The following is a 20,506-nucleotide window of genomic DNA, read 5'->3' as shown; positions in this document are numbered from 1 at the left end:
TATGAGCACACTTATATCAGAAACTTACTTAAACTTACTTAGTGCAGAGCATCAGCAAACAAAAGAGCACCTATAGGGAGTAAAAAAAAAAAAAGAGGAAGATTCAATCCAGTGTTTTCACTTCAGATTTAATCAATTCTACAGTGAAGCGTTTAAAAATATCTTTTGCAAAAGCTGAGTAGCAGGTATTACTGTATATATATGCAAGTTTCTCAGCCTAAATCACAATGTATGCCACAAAAGCCAACAGAAGCATTAAAAGAGCTGACAAAGTCTGTCTCTGAGTTCACTTCCCCTCTGTGTCACCGTTACATACCAGTCTATCAAATCCATCTGTTTGATCCATAGATGTTTGCCACAAGTTGGTCTTAAAGAAAGCAAAGAAGTGCAAAAGCCACTTCAAGCCATAAATAAGACAAAACGAGACACATGAAACGTCACAACATGAAATATTCTAACTATTCTGATTGCATCAGAAGAGTTACTTCTGTTGGCAAAAAGTCCGTAGATTGCAGGCCTTTACGGCTTTCTGTCTATGTATCTTCTATCTTGTATTTATGTATTAGAGCAGTGTTTCCCAACCCTGGTCCTCAAGGCACACTGCCCTGCATGTTTTCCATGTTTCCCTGCTCCAGCACACCTGATTCAAATGAATGGGTCGTCCTCAGCATTCTGGAGAGCTTTAAGACCTGACCCAATTATTTGAATCAGGTGTGCTGGAGCAGGGAAACATGGAAAACATGCAGGGCAGTGTGCCTTGAGGACCAGGGTTGGGAAACACTGTATTAGGAGCACAAGAAGAATAATGAATGCAAAACTGTGATAATGCAGGTCTTTTTCATTTGTTACAGGATTCAGTGTATATCAATGTTATTTGCACACAAACACAATTCAGACAAAGGTAATTACTAAATATTTCTTAAGTTGTTTTGACGAAAATATTCATCTGCCTTGAGTTCACACAAAATAATGTCAGTCACATTTTATTTTACTCTGATATGTGAACTGGAGAGCAGGTTTGAGTCAAAAAAGCACATGCAATGTAATTCCGATACAAACCAGATTCAAATGACAGAATCTTGTTGATTATAAATTACGATTTGATTTACAGTATTCAAATGTCAAGTCATCTTTCGGACTCTCCTCACTGTTGCCACATCACAACAGTGACCCCAGCTGGACAGATGCATGTACTTTCACTTTTACTACACGTCTCCAAGTCTGCCCGCCTCTGGTTCAAAACCCAATTGGTTACCAATTGGGTTACCAATTGGTAATAGATTACCAATTATCGATAATCACATTATCGTCTATGGCTGTCAGAACACACTTAATCCTTGTGATTTGTCCATTTCTTTACAGACTTCAGGCAATGTGTTTTTGGTTTATGATGCTCTAAAAGTAAAGCATTGCAGAAAGTAACATCACTACTGGACAGAGAACTGATAGCAGACTGAGGCAATAAGTTTATATTGTGTAAGTAAACACTGAAACAAGAAACTGATTTTAAAGCAAAGACTTATTGTCCTGTAGTGTATCTGCATCTTTTGCAGGTACACGATCCGGGCGAAGGAACATGCTAATATCTGCATTAACAACTTTTCCAAAAAATGACCTAAATTCAATTTAAATTTTAAATGATTTTTGACGTGCGGATTGGAAAAGTATAACAATGACATGCAAAGTCTAGACAGCGTTTGCTCTTCTTCAGAAGGAGAACTTTCACATGACCTCAGAAGAAGCATTATAGAGCTGCCTACAGCTGGGAAATGCTACAAAAGTATTTCTAAAGACTTGAGTATTCATAGATACATGTGGACGCTAAAAAGTGTATGACCGTTGAATGGATTGAGACTGCAAACTGACTTTTAGAGCTTTGAGAAGTAGAAAACAGCAGAGCTGCAGGCAAAATACTGGTTATTGCGTTAGTTTTAGAAGCAAACCTGACACTGCTAGTCTGTTTCAGTTCCTCTGGGACGTTACAGTGTGTTTGAGTGGACACATCCCAGTTGTTGCAGTCTGCGCCGCTGTGGAGTGTAGTTACATCCCAGGGAGGTGAACATCAGACAAACATCAGGAGGGGTCGGGTGATGCAAGAGGACACCGAACCAAAACACACAAATAAATCCACACAATCCACGTTCCAGAGTAGCAAAGTCAGAGTCCTGACCTTATAACTGAGATGCTGCAGCACGACCCAAAGAGGAATGCTCAATCAGGACGTCCTGTAAATATTTATGTGTAAAAAGAAATTGTCCAAAAGTCCTTCCTATCTCTGCACAAAATGATAGGCAGCTACAGGAAAAGCGCTGGGGACTGATGCTTCTCTAAGAGGTTCTGCATGTTAATTAATTCAAGTGTTCACGCGCTCGCTCAGTGTGTTCAACTAAAACACATAAAAAAAAGTAGTGTTTGTGTAGTGTTGCTCCAGTCGTTGTGTTCGGGTCCCATTGCGGCTTCGATGAAGATCACTGATCAGACATTTTCTGAGTACATTCAGAAATCACTGTAATCCTTTTTTCTTGAAATTGCATTTGTTTTGCAGAATAAGCCCAGATTGCCTGAATGGTGTAAGAAAAGCAACTTACATCTGGTGTGAAGAGAAACTTTACACCATTCAAAGAGCCCCTTTGGCGTCAGTCCTCTGATGAGCAGTTAGCACCACAAATGGAGGGGTTGAAGCAATAAACACAGCCTTGGGAAAACAAAATATTTGTTACATAATTGTTCTTTTGATTAATTCAACTCAACTGTATCACCACATAAGCAATGTGCTGTATCCTCCCATGGTTCTCAGTCCCCCTCATGATACAGATGTAGAGAACAGACCATGCACAGATGTGACACAACCAATATCCCCGACTGCAGCCCGCCGTCCTCATACTGTACTATTAGATATTATACTGTATAGAAATTAATATAAGAAATATTTTTTCCATAAATGGGCTAATAGTAGCATTACTGCATTAGAAGACAGATGTATGCTGTAGATGAATTACTTATTTATTTTTTTCGTTGAAAATACTTAAAGCATGAATGCATCCCTCGCCTCCTCCAAGACTCCAGCATAAATAGGGGAATCGCCACACATTTTCGAGTCCCACACAGGTCAGTATATACTGGGCCTTGTTTTCCCATTTTGGTCTGCCTCCAGCCTTCCTCCTCCTCCAGCTTGTCCAGCTGCTGATGGGACAATATCCTGTCCTCCAGGCCGGGGTTGGGAAGCTTCAGCTTCATGATCTGTCAAACACTGTATTATTGTAGTGATACAGTAGAGCTCTGTCCAGAGCTGGAATGTAAATCGTAGCTCACACTGTGAGATCCTATATATGCTGGACTTCTGTAATAGATCGACAGGGCTGTGGAGTCAGAAAGCATCAGCTGGAGGTGTGCAGCCTTTGAACCCAAAGCTGAGCAAGACCACACATGACAGTTAAATGATGTCTCATCTGGTGGTGAAGGGTCAATGCACAGGCGGCTCTGTTCTTGAGAGGCAAACTGGACAAAACCGTTTAATGTGGTTTATATATGGTCCACCTATAAAGGATGTTTCGCCCAAGTGACAGAAACACTTACAGCCTGTAATCATAGAGCTTTATGGCCATAATTTGAGGGTTCTATTCTTTGTTGTTTCCAATCTGATATTGTTAACATTAAGACAATGAGTGTGGGGGAAAACATCTGTACCTAGAAATGTAGACATGCAGACTTACATTAACAAGTGCATATAAAAAAGAAAAACCTTTTTGAAACCAGTTTTTATGTCCATGTGCACATATTATGTACATTATGAACTTAGCATCTTTTTTGTCGTCGCAGGAAGAGTTTTTGTTATTGACAAAATGATTCAAACTATCATATTTGAAGGATTTTCTTATGTTTCTTGTTTCTGTGTTCTGGCTTTGGATCCTGTTTTATTTTAAAACCACTCGGGCCAGTTTTGTTCCGTGCCTTTAATTCACACCTGTGTTGAGTTAACTATCTGCCCCACCCACACCTGTGTTTCATTTGTTAATTACACTCCTCTGGGTAAATATTCTTATTACTCTCAGTTATCTTTGTTCTTTGCCAGTTTGTCATCATTCCTACCAGTCCTGAGCCTGTCCTGCTTCCTGCTTTTTCCTCCCAGTCTTTTGGATTTGTTTCATGTTTTTGTTAGTTTGAGTAAGTACACTTCTGTTCTGCATCTCTGCGCCTCCAAAGAGTCTGTTGTTGGGTCCTTTTCCCACAGTGATTGTGACAAAAAAACTGCTTTCAACTACATAATGGTGTGTCATATCTTATAAACTATTTATTTGTTGATATCGATGAGTTCTTTGTCAATGTGTCTCTGGTATGATTTTATATAGTAGTTATTCCCTGCCTATTAGTTTTTTCTTCTTCTGCATCTCCAAGTCAAATCGGCTATGCTACTTTTGACTGCCTTTATCTGACTGTTTTAGTGTCTTTTTCCTTTACAAATTAGGAATTTTAGGCGTTTGGTGTGAATGAAAGATCAGTCGATTTGATCAAGTTTGTCTTTGTCCCTGTTTCCAAACCACTCGTACATTAATGGATAACATAAAACGCAGTTCCATCAGCAGTCTTCTCTTTCCATCCACAGCTCAGGCCGTTTTGTGTCAGGCTATTTTTAATTTTCTCCACTAGAGGCTGCAATTTCGCCTGTAATATGAGCTGTTGTCAGGCCGGCTGTGCTTTGACTGCTGAATCCCCTGGCAGAGTTTGAGCAGGGAGCCGTTTACCATCCCTCACACAGACCAGGCGCTAAGTGTAGCAGTCCCGTCCGCACTCTCCGCAGTCTGCCTCAGCACCTCAGCCGCCCGCAATGCCCTCTGTTACTGCCGCGCCGCCCGTCTCCGCCTCACTCTGACCAGCTGTCTCTGTGCTAGTAACCTTGGATATCCACTTTTGGATTGCCGTGTAGCCCCCATCCGCGCCGCGTGAAACTAATGGGGAAGGTCCAAGGATAACAGGGTGCGGGATTTTGCTACTGCAGAGGACCTGCCGGTAGTTCGCAGCCCCGGAGGAGGAGGAGGAGGAGGGGGGGAGGCTGCGCGTCTGTCAGAGGCTTCAGCGTCGCATCCACTATTTTTGATGATCTAAAATCGCCTTGCATGGATACATCATGGCTACGCTTATATGCAGGGTGCAGTTCTTAGATGACACTGATCCATTCAACAGCACCAATTTTCCTGAGCCTACCAGACCACCTCTGTACACTTTCAGGGAAGATATTCCCCTGATCAATCAGATTGCTGGTGTCCACCGGCTGCTGAAAGCCCCGCAGAAGGTACGCAACAACCTTTTCATGTCTTGGTCGGGCTGTTGTTCATATTTATTTGTGCGGGCCTAGTTGGAAGTTAACACCCACACTTAAATTAATGATTAGCCGATATGTTTTGATGGGGTTACTAAGCTACCAAACAAAGCTAATGGACCGATGAACAAGTGAACTGAAGCAGCTTGCAAATGCTGATTGAGCATCAGCCTGCAGTTGTCATCGTTATTATAAGTGCATGATAAATGATATTAGGGGACCCCTTGTTGTGCAGAGTGGGAGGAGGCAAAAATGAATGTCTACATCCGATACAACATTCAGCCTAATTGAATATTTGTATATAATTCAAACTGCTTTCACTTTAGTCTAACCTTCTTGTTGTCTTTTGTTCTCAGGCTGTTTTAAAATAAATCTAAAGGTTCCATCCCAATTACTTTGTGAGGAGACTGAAACTAATTGGCAGGACAGGAAAATCAAAGTATTCATAATGACTGTTTGACTTAACTCGAAAATGTATTTTCGTGAATCGACAGGCTTGAATTCCATGTAGGAAACCACTTCTGCCATTGTCACTACATGGTGCCAGTTATAGTAGGCGGGGGTCAAAGGGCTCAGTTTGGCAGTCGAGAGTCAAGGTAATTTCCCTCAGGGATTGATGAGATCTGCAGTTTGGCATTTGCAACATTCTGATCCCAACACATGTCGACACTGTTTGATTTCTTTCGTCTTGTGAGCTCACACTTCTTGTGGCATGAATTTGTTTTCTTTTTTCAAAAGAAGACTGCATTTTTACCATAGCCAGACACTGTTCATAACATCTGTGTTCAGTCATTGATAACCGTTTGAGGAGGTTCATTTAAACACATTGTTTTGGTTGCAAGAGTTGGACTTCCCAGTACCCACAACTTTTTTGCCAGTTGCAATAAACTCAAATTGACTGAATGTTCCTCTTTGGAATGGCGTAATTGCCCTGTTAGCGATTTCCCAAAGAAAGTCAATGAGAATTAACATAAACCTGTGGCTCGTTTTCTTCTCTCCGTCTCTTGAATGTCTGTGTCTTGAGAAATGCCTGTTTTTGCCTTCCAGCTAGGCCACGTGCATTCAAACACATTTTTATTTTATTCATTTTTTTTTTTTTTAAACCACATCTACTGACCTTTAAATTGAAAGAAAACACAGAGGACATTGCATCTGAGGTTAAGTATTCTTATTGAGCATTCATCTTAGTTTGGTGGGGGAGCTACGTAAATAGAAAGTTAATTAGTATCTTTCTTCATTCTGTCAGATCAGTATTCCTCCATCTTGTTGGTGTAGAGCTAGTAAGTTAAGCCATGGAGGCGTCAGGATGCTGTGGATCACCACAAGCCTCTGCCTCATTCTGCTGCTCAGTCATCCTGACCAGCAGGATGGGATGGGGACACTTTCCAATGCACGAAAGAGGAGAGGGAAGCTAGCAGAATGCAAAAGAATAAACAATATATCTTTTTTACACTGTCAGCTGGTCTCAGTTTAGCTGCAGGCCAATCTGCAGACTAGACGGGGAGGACCAGAAGTAAGCTGTGCAGTGGCTGTGTTGTTTGGTCACATGGGTAGTAATGGTTATCTGTAACCTAAGGGAGCAGCATTATAAACAAAAACATTTAGATGGATGATGATACTGTCATCACATGTGAGGAAGGAGTTCTCTTATGCGCACCATCAAAGGTTCAGTCTCCCTCATTCAAGCTTTAACCTTGTTAACATAATAAGATGTTTTATTGTATCACAAGATGCGTCATGAGCAAAAATCAACTGTTTTCTGCATGGCTGTGGATTTCTGCTTTGAATCTGCAGAGCACCCCACAGAGTCTCGGGAAGCTGAGGTCAGTCAGTAAAATATAGGACGAACCGATTCTGAATACTTGTTGGGCGGAGCTTGCATGTACCCTCAGGAACTTATTAAATGAACACAAGCTCGGTGAAGGAAAACAATAGAAACAAGGATAGGTGAGAAGCCATGGCCCCTAAACACCACCTCCCCGTTCGCTGGGCCTGAGGCTCCCAGTTTGGAGCTTACTCGCTTCCGCCCTCTGGTGGCAGAGCAAACTGGGAACCTTCTGAACCAGTGAATTTATAACACTGTCGAAAGTGATTTTTCAAAAATGACAAAGTGAGCACATTATCATTTGGACACTTCTACTTACATGCAGCCTAATATGATTTAGCTTCTTTTTTTTTTTTTTTTTTTTTCTTTTGCTGCGAGTTACCTCAAAATTTAAACTGGCCATTGCAAAGTGTAGCAGAGCTGGAGCAGGCCAGAGTCATCTGCTGGTGGGCGGGATGTAGATTAGGTCAGATTAGCATATTTATAAATATATATGTATTTTTTTTTTCATAATCAAGACTGGAATAAGACCAGCTCTGTATGACTTTACCAAAAAAAACAGAGCCTCAGCAAAGTTGTTTTTTCTTTGAGCTCTGTTGTAGTTCACTCTGCTTTGGTGAAGCTTCAAAGCCATTGTGCAGGGTGTGATGTTTTTGTTATGGCCCGGTTGAAAAGCTACTTTTCAAGAACATGTGATTTTTAAAAACATCATAATGCTTTCCTATAATATGTATCTGAGGCTTCCAGGCATTCCTGTTGCTTCTGTAAGTGTACATACTGTGATGACTACCTGACGAGTATTATTGTACTTTTAAGATGCCAATACATGCATGCTATTCTAAATCTGCTGGAGTGATTCCAAACCTGCTGTTTTTCAACACGTATCAATAGATCTGTCTATTGTTATATAACTTATACTCCATTGTAGGACTCTGACAAATTTCAGTTTTTGGGACTGTTGTTTTTTCTGCTTTTCCCATAATGAGAAGGTTGTTGTTTTTTTTTTTGTTTTTTTTCTTCTTATAAATGCTGTAAAATACAGGTTCCTCCTTTGAATTCCTCTACACATTGTCATGCAGAGTTGAGGTTTTGCTGCACTCTGTATTTTAAAGGGTTGTCTCTGCAGAGTTCCTTTCAAAAGAAGAAAATCCTCTGCATACCTGACAGGAACTTAAGATTACTGTAGGCTTCTCCTTCGTGCATCGGGTGTGCTTTAATGTCACATACCTTCACAGGTAGACCACAAATGGCTTCCTCAAATAGCTTTAAAAGTAGGCGATTTGTAATTATTTTTTTTTATTCATTTGAAGTCCACTGAAGTTTGTAAATGCAAGTATAAGGTGGGTAACGCAGTTTATTGGTTTATTATGAGTTTGAAATGTGTAAATTCCAGATGTCGTTCCCCCATTGAACACCGAGAAACTTGAAACGATAGCAGCTTTAAATTGAAAATTACATGGTGTTTATTTTTAGGCGTTTTTGCCTCCACTGTGTCCCTGGTCAGTGGACCACAGTATGGTTGTTGGAGGGAAAGGCCAGACCTCAGTGTGTGAGCAGAGCGCTTGCGGTTACTCCTTTGGACAGAGCCACTGTGGGTTCAAGTCCTGGGTAGAAGATGGCTAAAGAAGTCTCTATTTCTGATAATCTGTTAACAGTTCTCCCTCCCATTCCTGGATTAAGGGATGGGGATGAATTACATCATCATGACCTGGTTTTACATTGCAATACCTGTAATTAGTAATCCAGGTTGATTATGTAATGAGCACCTAAGGAGACACAGGTTAGTGGATGTGGAAAAGTCGATGGATGGCAAACTTGCATAATTAGCTGCGACTTTGCTGCCTCTGTTTATCTTGGACGGCCAGTCAAAACCTTGTGCGGTGCAATGCATTTCATAGTTCCACAGTTGGCTAATTACTGGTTATAGTGGCAGTTTCAGCCCAATGTTTGGTCTCTTTAGGGTTGTGATACAGAATAAGTAGCTGGAAGAAAGCAAACATTCTTATCCTTTTTCTAATCCAAGAGTTTCAGTAATTAAAGTGGAAAGATCAGTTGGATGTACACAGTTGAAAGCTGAATTTAAGTCCTATCAGATTTAATTAATTTATTTATTTTTTACTTGAATGCATATACTAACAGGTTCACCAACTGAAATGGTTATATAGGTAATTTGTTCATGCCCTTCAATGCGTCTCATAACTGTGCCCTGTAAAGTTCTGCCTTTCAGAAGGGGCGTAAGGGAAATGCAACTTACGAGCCTTTCACATCAGAGCAGGCGTCATTTCCACGTAGGGAAAACACGCAGTGTTTACATTTCCAAAATATTGATTTCTTTTTGTTTTTAAAAAGCCTTAAATTGACAAGAAAATGTCAGCAGTTGCAGTACATCAAAGATGGGATTAACACCAAAGACTCAACCCAATTTGTTGGATGTTCAGTTTGGTCCCGGGTTGCTTCATTGTAAGCATATTGGCAATTGTTATTCAGTTGCCATTTTGCTTTGTATTTAGAGGATGGAAAGAGGTTAAAAATATAAAAACTTCCAAAAATGCACAAAAGTTTATACATTTTTTGGGTTTTTTTTTGGTTTTTTTTGCCTGTTTCACAGAAGACTTGATGCACATTAAGGGGGACGGAAACAACTTTGTGAATTGTGTCTGACCTCGCAAAGTGAGCTGACATGATTCGCCAGATGTTTCTCGTCTGAGCCAGCTAACAGTAATCTCATGTGAATGACCTGCATCTTCCCAGATATGATAGAATTTCCCTGATATTCTCAGAGATGAAAGTAGCTCCTGACAAAGAATTCTGCATTTTCCGTTTATGGATGTCCACCGGAGCCGTTGTTGAAATTTCCTCAAAATTCATCTCTTTTAGGACAACTACTTCAATTGAATTACAGCCACTAGCCATGAGGGCCATACCACCACCCTATGATTAAGTTTTTTTTTATTTTATTTTTTTAAAGTTTCATACCAACGGGTAGAAATGTATTTAATTAATTTCTTTTTTTGCTGCTTTTAAATTAAAAAAATAAATTAATAAATTCAGATTTGCTTCACTAGTGAATGGGAACCCAGCAATTGTTATATATCTTCTATTTCACTTTTTATTTCATATTACTGTCACACCATTTTTAAAAAATTTTTTTTTTTTTTTTTATCTAAAGCCTGGGTAGTCCATTGGCATAAAAACGGTAGGCTCAACCCACACCCATATGCTTGGATTTCCTGTAAGAATCTGTCATGTAATCTGGAGAATCGCTTGCTTCCTTCCCCCGGCTGTGAACAGTAAGATGTTTGTTTTCCATTCTACCTGTCTCCCTCTGTCTCGCTTTCTTTTTCTGTCTGTGCCTGCCTTACTGAATGAACATCGACTACAATCTAAATAAAACTTACCTTCCAAACCTATGACTTCCCCGGCTGTCCACTGCTTCACCTCCGTCTCTGCTCTGCATTCAAGAGTTCAGCCCTATATTTCCACAACTTTTAAAAAAAAAAAAAAAAAAAAAATTCTTTATCACCAATAATCTTTTGGTTAACCATGCATGGAAAGCCAACAAGATAGCTCAAAGTCTGGAGAACGATTATTTTATTTTATTTTTTATTTTTTTTTGGGGGGGGGTGGTGAGTTATCCTAACCAACCACATGTTTTGTTTCAGTTCCCAAATATGACACAGTCCTTGAGTGCTGTGGAGTGCAGCAATACAGAGTGGCTGAACACATCAAAGCCATAATGTCTTTCCCAGCGTTTTTTCCTTCACATTTAATTAAGTTACTGTCGTGTGTGGAAGTGCATCAGTCCTGGCAGTAACTGCTCTTATTTAAAAAAACAAAACAAGAAAAACTTGGTTTTACATGTATATGTTTACACATGTTGCTCGTTAAGAGGTAAGATCACGTTGCCTGCCTACAGTATGTGGGGATGTGCAAGCAGCAGTTGGTGTGTCATAATCTATGCTACCTTACAAGGCTTCAGTGAGGGCTGACAAGAAAAGATATCCTCTTAAAGTTTGTTGCTTTAGACACCCTGACTGTTGGTCGAGCACAGCGGTGCCAATCTCTCCTCTGAAGTCATGTGTTTTCCCTCCTTTAATGGTATTTGTTTTCCTGTCGTCTGTTTCTCTGTTGGTGCCGCCGTCCTGTGGAGCTGACAGACCCCGAATATAAATAGGTTAATATCTCCAATTTGGAGGTCAACCAGACAAGTGAACAGATGCTCCCATTCTTCATCTCTTTGAGCAGCGTCGGGCGATGACAAGCATTCAAGACCAGACAAATCATACCTCCTCTGCAAAATCATCCAGTGTGATGATAGTTTATCAGACGGGGAGAGCAGAGAGATAAGAGGCACCAGACTGCCAACAAGTCCAAATCTGTAGGACTTCTCTCCAGCCATGCTCAGCTGCACTTTCTAGAGCGCTTAGAGGCAAGGTTAAACAAACATTTTAAAGAAAAAATAAATAAATTATATGGTACTCTGCAGACTCGACACCACACATTTGGCCAATAAAATGTATGACAAAGGTATGATTTGTGTTTATGTATATGTTGGTGTCCCATCAACCCAAACCATACATGTATTGTTCTTAGTTGTTATATAAGGAATGAGAATTTTATCGGGCTACAACAAACAATTTTCCATAACTTCTGTTATCTTCCTGTTTAGCCCGATGACTGCGCCCTCCAGCTGTCCCACAATGGAAGCTACTTGGATTTGGAGTCTACCCTGGCAGAGCAGCGAGATGAACTGGAGGGATTTCAGGAGGATGGAGGGTAAGATAACAATCACCTCTGTGTCTGTCTCTCTTAAATCTTCCCCTGCAATCGCCAAACTTCAAAAAGCCACAAACGGCCTGTACGCAGCGCTCTGAAATGAAAAACATTCTCCATTTCTGCACTGAAGTGAAACGCTGAAATAAACTTGGATGCTGCTTTAAAAAGTGGCTCATATACTCCTTGCAACAAAAAAAAATAAAAAATGCAGCTCGGAGTTGTGCCAGACGGGCTGAGATTGCAAGCGGGACTGGCATTGCTTAGCAGGTGGATGCAGTAATGTGCATTACTTGCCAGGCTCTGATTGTCCAGGAATAAATTGTTCCTGCTGCTGTGGTCAAATTAGCCGTCGACCATGAGAAATTTATGAAAAATAATTCTTTAAGAGAAAGTGACTTGAAAGTTTTTGATTACGAGAATTTGGCTTTGAAAAAAAAACACTCGTAATACTTCTCCGCTTTCGTAGTCAGACATAATCACTACAATATGATGACTGTTTTTTTTTTTAGAGAGAGAGGCATAAAAATGTAGGCAAGATAAGACGGAACTGATACAGTTGGCTACGGGGATACATATTAATATCCTGCATGCTATATTCCTTTGCCTAATTTGATCCTATTACAGCGATTGAAATTGTAATGATACCTATTTGGATTCGGGACGAATTAGTCGAGTAATCCCTTTTCCAGGCCTTCGCTGAATGAGCTCTGCTCTCCACTCTCGGGAGGGGGTGGATCTGCTGAAAATGGGAGTGGACAGGCTCTATTCCCTCCTGAGGGTCTCTGGGGTTCAGGGGTCTTTCATTGCTTTGAGTTATTAAAGGAAAAACACATTTGATTTGAATATCAATGCTGTTATCCCCATTATCATCACACCAGGAAAGAACATTTCATCTGTCAGTCACTACACGCTATTTCTGAATTATTATATATTTAAAGGCATGTCTTGTCATGTTGACATGGTAGAGTATTAGGAGTCTGATAAGTTTTTGTCATCACTTTAATTGGAATATTTGTAACAGGCCACATGTTTAACTGTCTCCATGTCATTCATCTGCTCATGTCCCAGAACCTGGCCTCCCTTGTCAAGTGGCAGTAATGATGTAATATAAACCAGTTGGGTTGTAGGCAGGTCTCATGAGTAATCACCCTGATCTCCACTGAATGTCACTTTGGTGTTCTCATTAAACTGCTGAGGTAACTAAAATTGTAAACCTTGCTCATAGTAAGCTCCAAACCTAAAGTTGAGCTGAAATGTCACTGTGTAACATGCAGCTAGATGATACTTTGTGTTGACATTAGTCCTGGACATGGAAGAAGAAATAAAGGTTTAAATTGTATTTATTTAATTTCTATTTCATACACTCTCTTTGGCCTTTCGCTTTATTGACTCTACATGTTTTCTCATGTACTCTGGAGAATGTTGATATATGTGCTGCCCACTTTAGATGATCACAAACCAAATGTTGGCATGAGGATTCCTGGTCAGCTGGACCGCAAACATGTATGGATTTATTTGTCTAACTTGGAATTCATAAGCTGCTCTCTGCGTTGGTGTTTCTATTGGACGTTGAGAGTGCCGTCCTTTCCCAGTTCCAGCAGAAATTGTTAGGAGCTTATGGAGGTTATTGAGAGCTGTGAGGTTAAAGTGGTCCACTTCTTCTCTCGTCAAAGGCCGAGCCTGCCAGGGATTGTGTCGTGCCAGCTGGCACAGGCTGGTCGGGATGTGTGTCATTAAACCCACACAGTGTTGTCTGAGGAGGCTGGGGGTGAAGGTGGTTAGCCAATTATTTAGTCAAAAATAGGGCAGTTCAGCTTGCTGGCTTTTTATGGTGCTGATGTACCCTGGATTATATCCCCCACTGCTCAGTGTTGTTGATTTGATGATTACTGAGCTAATAAAAAGTCTGAGGTATTTCACCTTAACTTTTCCATTCAATTTATTTATTTATTTTTATTATCTCCCCTTTTACCTTTAAACGATCTGTCAACAACAGTCAGAACTCCAAAACATTTAACCTTCAGAAAATAACTGATTTAATTGTTTCTGTTTTTTTTTGTTTTTTTTTTTAATTTAATTTTATTTTTTATAGTCTTAATTGATCTCAATGCCCTAACTTTAGTTGGCAGTCAACTAAAGACATCAACTTATTGAAACCGAATAATGATAAATTCCTTAACCCTCCTGATCATCGGCAACTGAATCCATTTGTAACTGATATAAATGACAGGTTACATTCCTGAGGCGCCTGTGTCATACCTAGTGTCTTTACAATCAGATTAAAGTATGATCCTCTGACAGAGCGCTGCACAGCCAGGAGATATCCATGTCACAGGAGCTTAAGGGCCATAATCACTTCCACACCATGTTATGAAGCTCGGCTGTAGGAGATTGTAACTCTTAAATCCCCTGCCCCATCACTGCTACAGCCTCACTTCAGGTTATTAACTGACCATATTGCCCAGACATGTGCTCAGACATATCTGTTTTTAGGTAGTCGGCTTGTCGTTGAGGTTTGTAGCTGTGATAAATTGAATCATATACCGCACAATTTCCTGCATGTGAAGCCTTGATTCAAGGTGGGGTTTTTGGTGTCAGTCTTGAAATGAGATGGCCTTACATGTGCTTCTAGACGTTTATTGTAGATTGCATAGAGTGAGGAGCCTGTTGTAGCATTTGGGGGGAACCTGCATGGGTGTGATTGTTGGAAAAATGTTGAATTTGTGACTTTGATGCGCAGAATATTACTTTAGTTCTAACTCCTTGAAGACGTGCTCTATTCCCTTGCTTCTCTTTCAAAGATAGCTTTTGTTACTGACTGGATAATTGATTCAGCATGTGAATTTCTCTTTTTAGCTTTTCACCTTTTAGTATTTCACTTGTACATATAATTTATATGAGAAGGCCAACAATTTTATGCTGAAAAGGCTCTTCCTGGTTTTATTGAGTGCTTTTTGATGCGTTTGACAGCCATTTAAAGGGCAGGCATATTAAAATCCAACTGTTTGTGCTCTGTAGGCCTCAACTATTTGGAGCTTCTCATCATATCCTTTCATCTCTCTTTAGACAGCTCCGCTTTCATTATTTTCATTTTTTTTCTGAACCACTTGGACATTGTTTCATGGACGCTCGCAAGCACACAAGATTTTCATTTGAGGAGAAAAAGTGCATGTGAGAAGAACCAGAGGAAATGTCAAACACGAGTTAAACGTCATGTAAGGAAATAAAACACCAGTTGTCCCCTCTGTGTTTGCCATTAGAGGGTCTTTATAACGCAACACATCAGCATACAGTTTACCTGCTGTTTCTGTGTACGTGTGAGTGTTTAGACCTGGTCAGTGGTTAGTGAAGCAGCGCCTCTGAGAGAAATTAACCCCTGTTGCAGCCTGCGTAACCCTTCCGGCTCACTCGGGCGCTGGAGGTGCCTCCGTGGACATGGATGCAGGAGTGTCCAGAAAGTGCTGAGTCAGTAGACCTCTGTGGGGCCTTCTTGTCTGGCATTAATTGGTCTTTGTGGGGAAGTACTGGCTTTACTGTAGTCCAAGTATGTGTGTTCGCTTTCTGTGGGTACACATTTTGTGTTGTTTTATAAACAGGGCCAGTTTTGCTCGCTTAGATCAAGCTGGCAGGCATCCACCGGTCCAGTTTGTGCTGCTCTTCGTAGAAGTTTCAAGACGGAGCTTTATAAGGATGCTGTGCGATGGAGCAGAATCATGGGAGGGATAATCAAGTAGAAAAGGAAAATAATATGTTGATAATTGTCAGGTACGTTAAGATTCTCCAGCTGTAACGTTGATGGCCAAAGAGACGATTATGAATATCAGATTCATGCTTGCCAAAAGCTAGATTGCACTCTCCTTTGAAATGAATGAAATGTGCACATGTTTTCATTTAATCTGTGATAAAGCAATCTAATTTTGACTGTTTGTTTTTGGGTAATGGTCAAGTACAGTGTGAGTAAAAAGTAATTGTTTCAGTTAAAGTTATTCAAATTCTATCAGCAAAGGTGTCACATAAATATGATGCTTTTCAGGTTTAATTTGACCCGGGCTTGAGTTCCTTATACAGTATCGCCGCCACAGGAAGGAACCTGAAAACTTTGATACACAGGAACATAAAGAAGGAAAAAAAAAAAAGGGGTGAGGGAGTTCATAGAAATTGTATGTTGGCAATTTGTGATTTTTGCCGACATGCTTTGTAGTTCTGATTGTTTCTGCAATTTTGGGGCTGCACCCTTGACAGTCCTTCTTCTCTACAGCAGGGATTGTTAATTTTTCATGGGGAGGGGGGGTTGGAGGGGGAATAAACCTCATGTATATTCCTCACATATATTCCATGCATGTTTGTTTAATTTGATAATGAGCACGTTGGCCTGTGTAGCCTCAGGTCTTGGTTAAGCACAGGGATACTGTTGCAGCGAAGCAGAGAGAAAGCAGACATTCGTGACAAAATGGCTCTGGTTACCCATTTACCTCAACAGCATCACAGAGGATTAGGTTCCTGTTTGCCGTCTCATCTCACCAGGGTAGGTCCGCGTTGGCAGATGTTGCTCCTGCGCTGCCTCTGCTTGTTGCTGGATATTATATTTGAAAAATAGTGAGTAAAAGCAGGCTTCCTCTGCCATGTAATCTGCTTTTTCTGAACATCGTAACACGCTCCCAGTGACCTTTTGGGGATGGGAAAGATGTCACTTTGTCTATCTTGTAGCGCAGCTTGTTTGTGACAAGGCAGCAGTATGAGCTGCTTTTTATGCTGATGGGCTTTTTCTTGTTATGTCAGACACAGCTCTGTCTGATGGTCACTGACAGCCTGATGCTGCGCTGGTCTGAACAATCACACAACCTTTGTGCAGGCAGCATAAAAGCTTATTTGTCAGCGAGCCGAATTAGTGAAGGGAGGGGGTTTACTTTGCAACTCTACCTGCTGTGCTCTTGTCTACATTTGTGTCTAGTTGGTTTGTTTGTATGTTTCTTAAGCTATTTGGGACATAACGGGGTGCGATCTGTGATCCAAATGCTAACAAAAGGGTGGCCCCTTACCATCAAAACATCAAAATATAGGATGGAAATGTGCTGAATTGAAATGCAGAAGTTTGAATATGCTGTATTTATAACTAGATAAACAACAGAGTAGAGAACTTGGAAAAGATGTCTTAACACTTAATGTAGTCGTCAAAAACTAAGGAAAATACAAACTGGAGCATACTAGAGTAGAGGCCTCTAACAAGGCAAATGATGTTTTTTTTTTTTTTTTAAGACGATAGAAAACGCTACTCTTCACAACTGAATGGAATCAGGGTGCATTGTCATGGTCTTTGTTGTCGATTGTCATTCAGTCTTTGTAGGCGGCTGACAGGATGTTGATAGGGTCTTGGCATATCTCCATTAACATGTGGTGGGGGGTTGGCTCTGACCTCCAAATTGCTCCAATCCTTTTTCTTTTTATCATTTCTGCTCCTTTTTTTCAATCAAACTGCAAATAAGTTGGATCAAATCTCACAGTACGACTATCTGAAGATTTAGTTTCATTTGATCAAGTCGTCCCATGCCGATCTTAAACTTTTTTTTTTTTGTGGTTCCCATAAGTTGAAAGACTCCTTTTTTGATTTCTTTCTTTTAATTTTGTACAACTGCATTTGTGCCTTACCTCTTTCCGCGGACAAGCGTTTATGCAGACTTTACACTTGAAGATAACGAAGATGGCTCAGATACTTGTATCATCACATCACATTTTCTGTTTTTCTCTTCTTTCTTCATAGGAGGGGCAGGAAACACGGCGTTATTCTTCGAACACAGCTGTCAGTCAGAGTTCATGCCTGCATTGGTGAGTGATAAACTACACTTAAAAAACATTTCACTCTTTGAGGGTCAATTTGCCTTTTGCCTGCATTAAAATTGTTGTGAGCTTTAATGACCTCTGTCACCAGTATTTCTATTTATTTATTTATTTATTTTTTCCCCTTAACTTGTTGAGCTCGCACAGTGGCAGTTGTGGGACATGGCCAAGAATCCTAATTTGAGCGACAATTAACAGCATTTCAACAACACTCAGAAAACAGAGCACTGGCATGAGGCAGAAGGAGTTGCTGTGTTCTGTCACTTTATTTAATTGGGCCCCTTGCTGTCTTTGGGTAATGTGAGGGAACTAGCACAAAGAGCTGAGTGAAAACATATGCGAAAATGCATGCGCGTGGCATGCGTGCAGACACAAACACACAACGTGATTTAAAAGGTTGCGCTCAAATTGTGTCTTAAGCACTGAGACATTTTTTTAATCTTCTATCTGAAAATATGCAACTGATAAGTAGGTATTTGTTTTTCTACCATGTTTTAATGCTCTTTTAATGAAAATGCAAGCTTTAAAACAAGGAATTAACCAGTAAAGTTTGTTAGCAAAGCATTTGGGCTGCAACAGTAGCAGAAGAAGGAGGAGCACACATTCCCTCATAAAGACACTCTCGCTCCTTCCTCTGCAGGCTTCAGGTGCAAAAATAACCCAAGGTCTGCAAAGGCTATTAAGCTGCAGACTGTCAGATTTTAAGTTTGGTTGTTTTCTGTAGTTCAGCACAAGTAAACCCCAGGCACAGACCATTTTTATTCAAACGACATCGGTGTGATCTGAGAATTATCTCTGATAGTTGATTGCACCTACTGATGTATGATGGGGAATGAGCTGGTTTGGAAAATCCAGTGGATCTTACCTACTTACCGAGAAATGATAACTCATTAAACTATTGGTAAGATGCACGAGAAAACAGCAAGTATGAATGTGCACACGTTGCTGATAAGATTTCTCTTTGATGCTTTTGACTATATATCTATGAAAATGGTGCAGTGAACCCGATACACACACATTCGCAACTTATTTAAACAATGTTGTTGTTGCTATTATTGTTAGGAGATGCTCTATGACTTCCTAACCAAAGAATACGTGTAGTTAGAGCCTAATGTTACAGGTCACATGTTTAAGTGTATGAATTTGTAAATATTTGGCTGAAAACTCCTCTGAACTGACTTTACCTTATTCTGTCCCCCTGCTGGTGCCTGGCTTAGCTTAGCGCATCCTGGGGAGTGACAGACAGACTTGCCACTCTTCACTAAGTGGATGATGACCCTCTTTCTTTCTAAGTTGACAGCCACCTGTTGCCCCTCTCTAGTCTCCCTCAATGACTGGCCATGTGGCGAGCTGATTTATTTCCCTTAGCCGAGGTGGTCACTGTTACTGTAACTTGTCCAGACATTTGAGCCTAATTTTATCTGACTGGCAAGCTAACCTTGTAGCCCCCTAAGCACAGAATTACTCTGTGATTTTCCTGCTCCATGTTGGAGATAATTCGTTATCCTCCCAAAGACAAATGCCGTGATATTCTTTTTGGCTGTGCACTTGCACTGTATGGGATTGAGCCCCCATTATATGAAGACAAAAAGAATGATTGTCGTAATTTATTTATATTTTTTTCTATAATGACGGATAAGTGGGGAAAAAAATATGCATTTACATACAGTACTGACGAGGAGCCATGTACAAAGGTGATTTCTTTCTGAAAATCTTTTTATTTTGAATGCATCCTCACTTATGATTGTGTGCTAGCTTAGCACACCCACGTTGTTAAGATGTTTATCCCAGAGTCTCCCGTCATGAGCATGAGTAATGAGTTGGTTACAACTATGTTTACTTTAATCTGTGTTATTTAGCACTCTTTTGCGGAAAAACCCATTGCGTGTATTTCAATGTTTAATTAAGTAGTACATCTTTTTGTGTATGTTTTCTGGTTTTTGGTTTTCTCCGGATTTACACAAAGCAGGCCCAGCTTTCCGTTTGTCTGTCCGTGTGTACGTGCGTGCCTGTACTACAGCGTGCGTGTGTCATGAACCACAGCGAGACCTAATCCAGGCTTCCCTAATCATAGTCATTAGCACTCACAAACATATGTCTCTGCAGGGGCGAGGCAGAAATCTGTTCAGCAAAGCAGAGGAAGGAAATGTCTCACCCAAAGAGCTAATGGTTTACTGAACTATTTTTTTACAAATGCACCTCTGCCACAATGACTTTCTATAAACACAAAGTGAAGTAATGCTGTAATTCTGCATACTTAAAATGCAACTTGTAGGTTAACCACCTCTGACCTAATGTGCAGACACACGTAGCGGGAAAAATTTCAAAAATATATATATGCACATCTATAACATTTAGAGAGACGTCTCAGTATCATTTTTTTATACTTTAGTAAAATGACAGTTTGGCACGACTCGGCACAAGGGAGAGCAGCCAAGCTAAGACAAGTTGAGCGATAAGAGAAACGCATCCACACGGGAGTTTTGATGCCCGAGAAATTGAAAATTAAAATGCACAAGCACATGACGGATCACAGCTTTGTAATTATGAGCCTCCAAAGGCGTCAAATAGACCGCGAAAAGATGAAGAGAAAAATCATGCATCACAGAGAAATTAGTTTATATTGTGAGGAGAACCACTAGGGAACTGAGCTTGTGCACTAGTTGGTTAGCAGTACTGGCTAACATTTTCATTTTGCTGAAAAGTTTTCCACGATATATCAGATTATAACAAAAATGGAGGTGGTTGTTTAC

The 20,506-nt window shown here is 40.4% G+C and overlaps 1 protein-coding gene across 5 annotated transcripts in view; it reads left to right on the top strand.

Moving 5' to 3' along the window:
* The first annotated feature begins 4,723 nt into the window (after positions 1-4,723).
* Positions 4,724-20,506, top strand: part of fhod3b (formin homology 2 domain containing 3b) — a 91,340-nt gene continuing 75,557 nt past the window's right edge. For 4 of the 5 annotated variants that reach the window (XM_075465318.1, XM_075465317.1, XM_075465316.1 and 1 more), the window contains exons 1-3: positions 4,725-5,290; positions 11,812-11,918; positions 17,677-17,741. In XM_075465318.1, the coding sequence (XP_075321433.1) occupies positions 5,126-5,290; positions 11,812-11,918; positions 17,677-17,741 (337 nt within the window). In that variant the 5' untranslated portion in view covers positions 4,725-5,125. Of the gene's footprint in view, positions 5,291-11,811; positions 11,919-17,676; positions 17,742-20,506 lie in introns of all 5 variants that reach the window. The other variant, XM_075465314.1, reaches the window with a different exon arrangement.

Source organism: Odontesthes bonariensis, chromosome 5 (genome assembly GCF_027942865.1).
Source record: "Odontesthes bonariensis isolate fOdoBon6 chromosome 5, fOdoBon6.hap1, whole genome shotgun sequence".
Lineage (NCBI taxonomy): Eukaryota > Metazoa > Chordata > Actinopteri > Atheriniformes > Atherinopsidae > Odontesthes > Odontesthes bonariensis.
The sequence above is the reverse complement of the archived record's forward strand: the minus strand, read 5'-3'. Positions and strand labels throughout refer to the sequence as shown.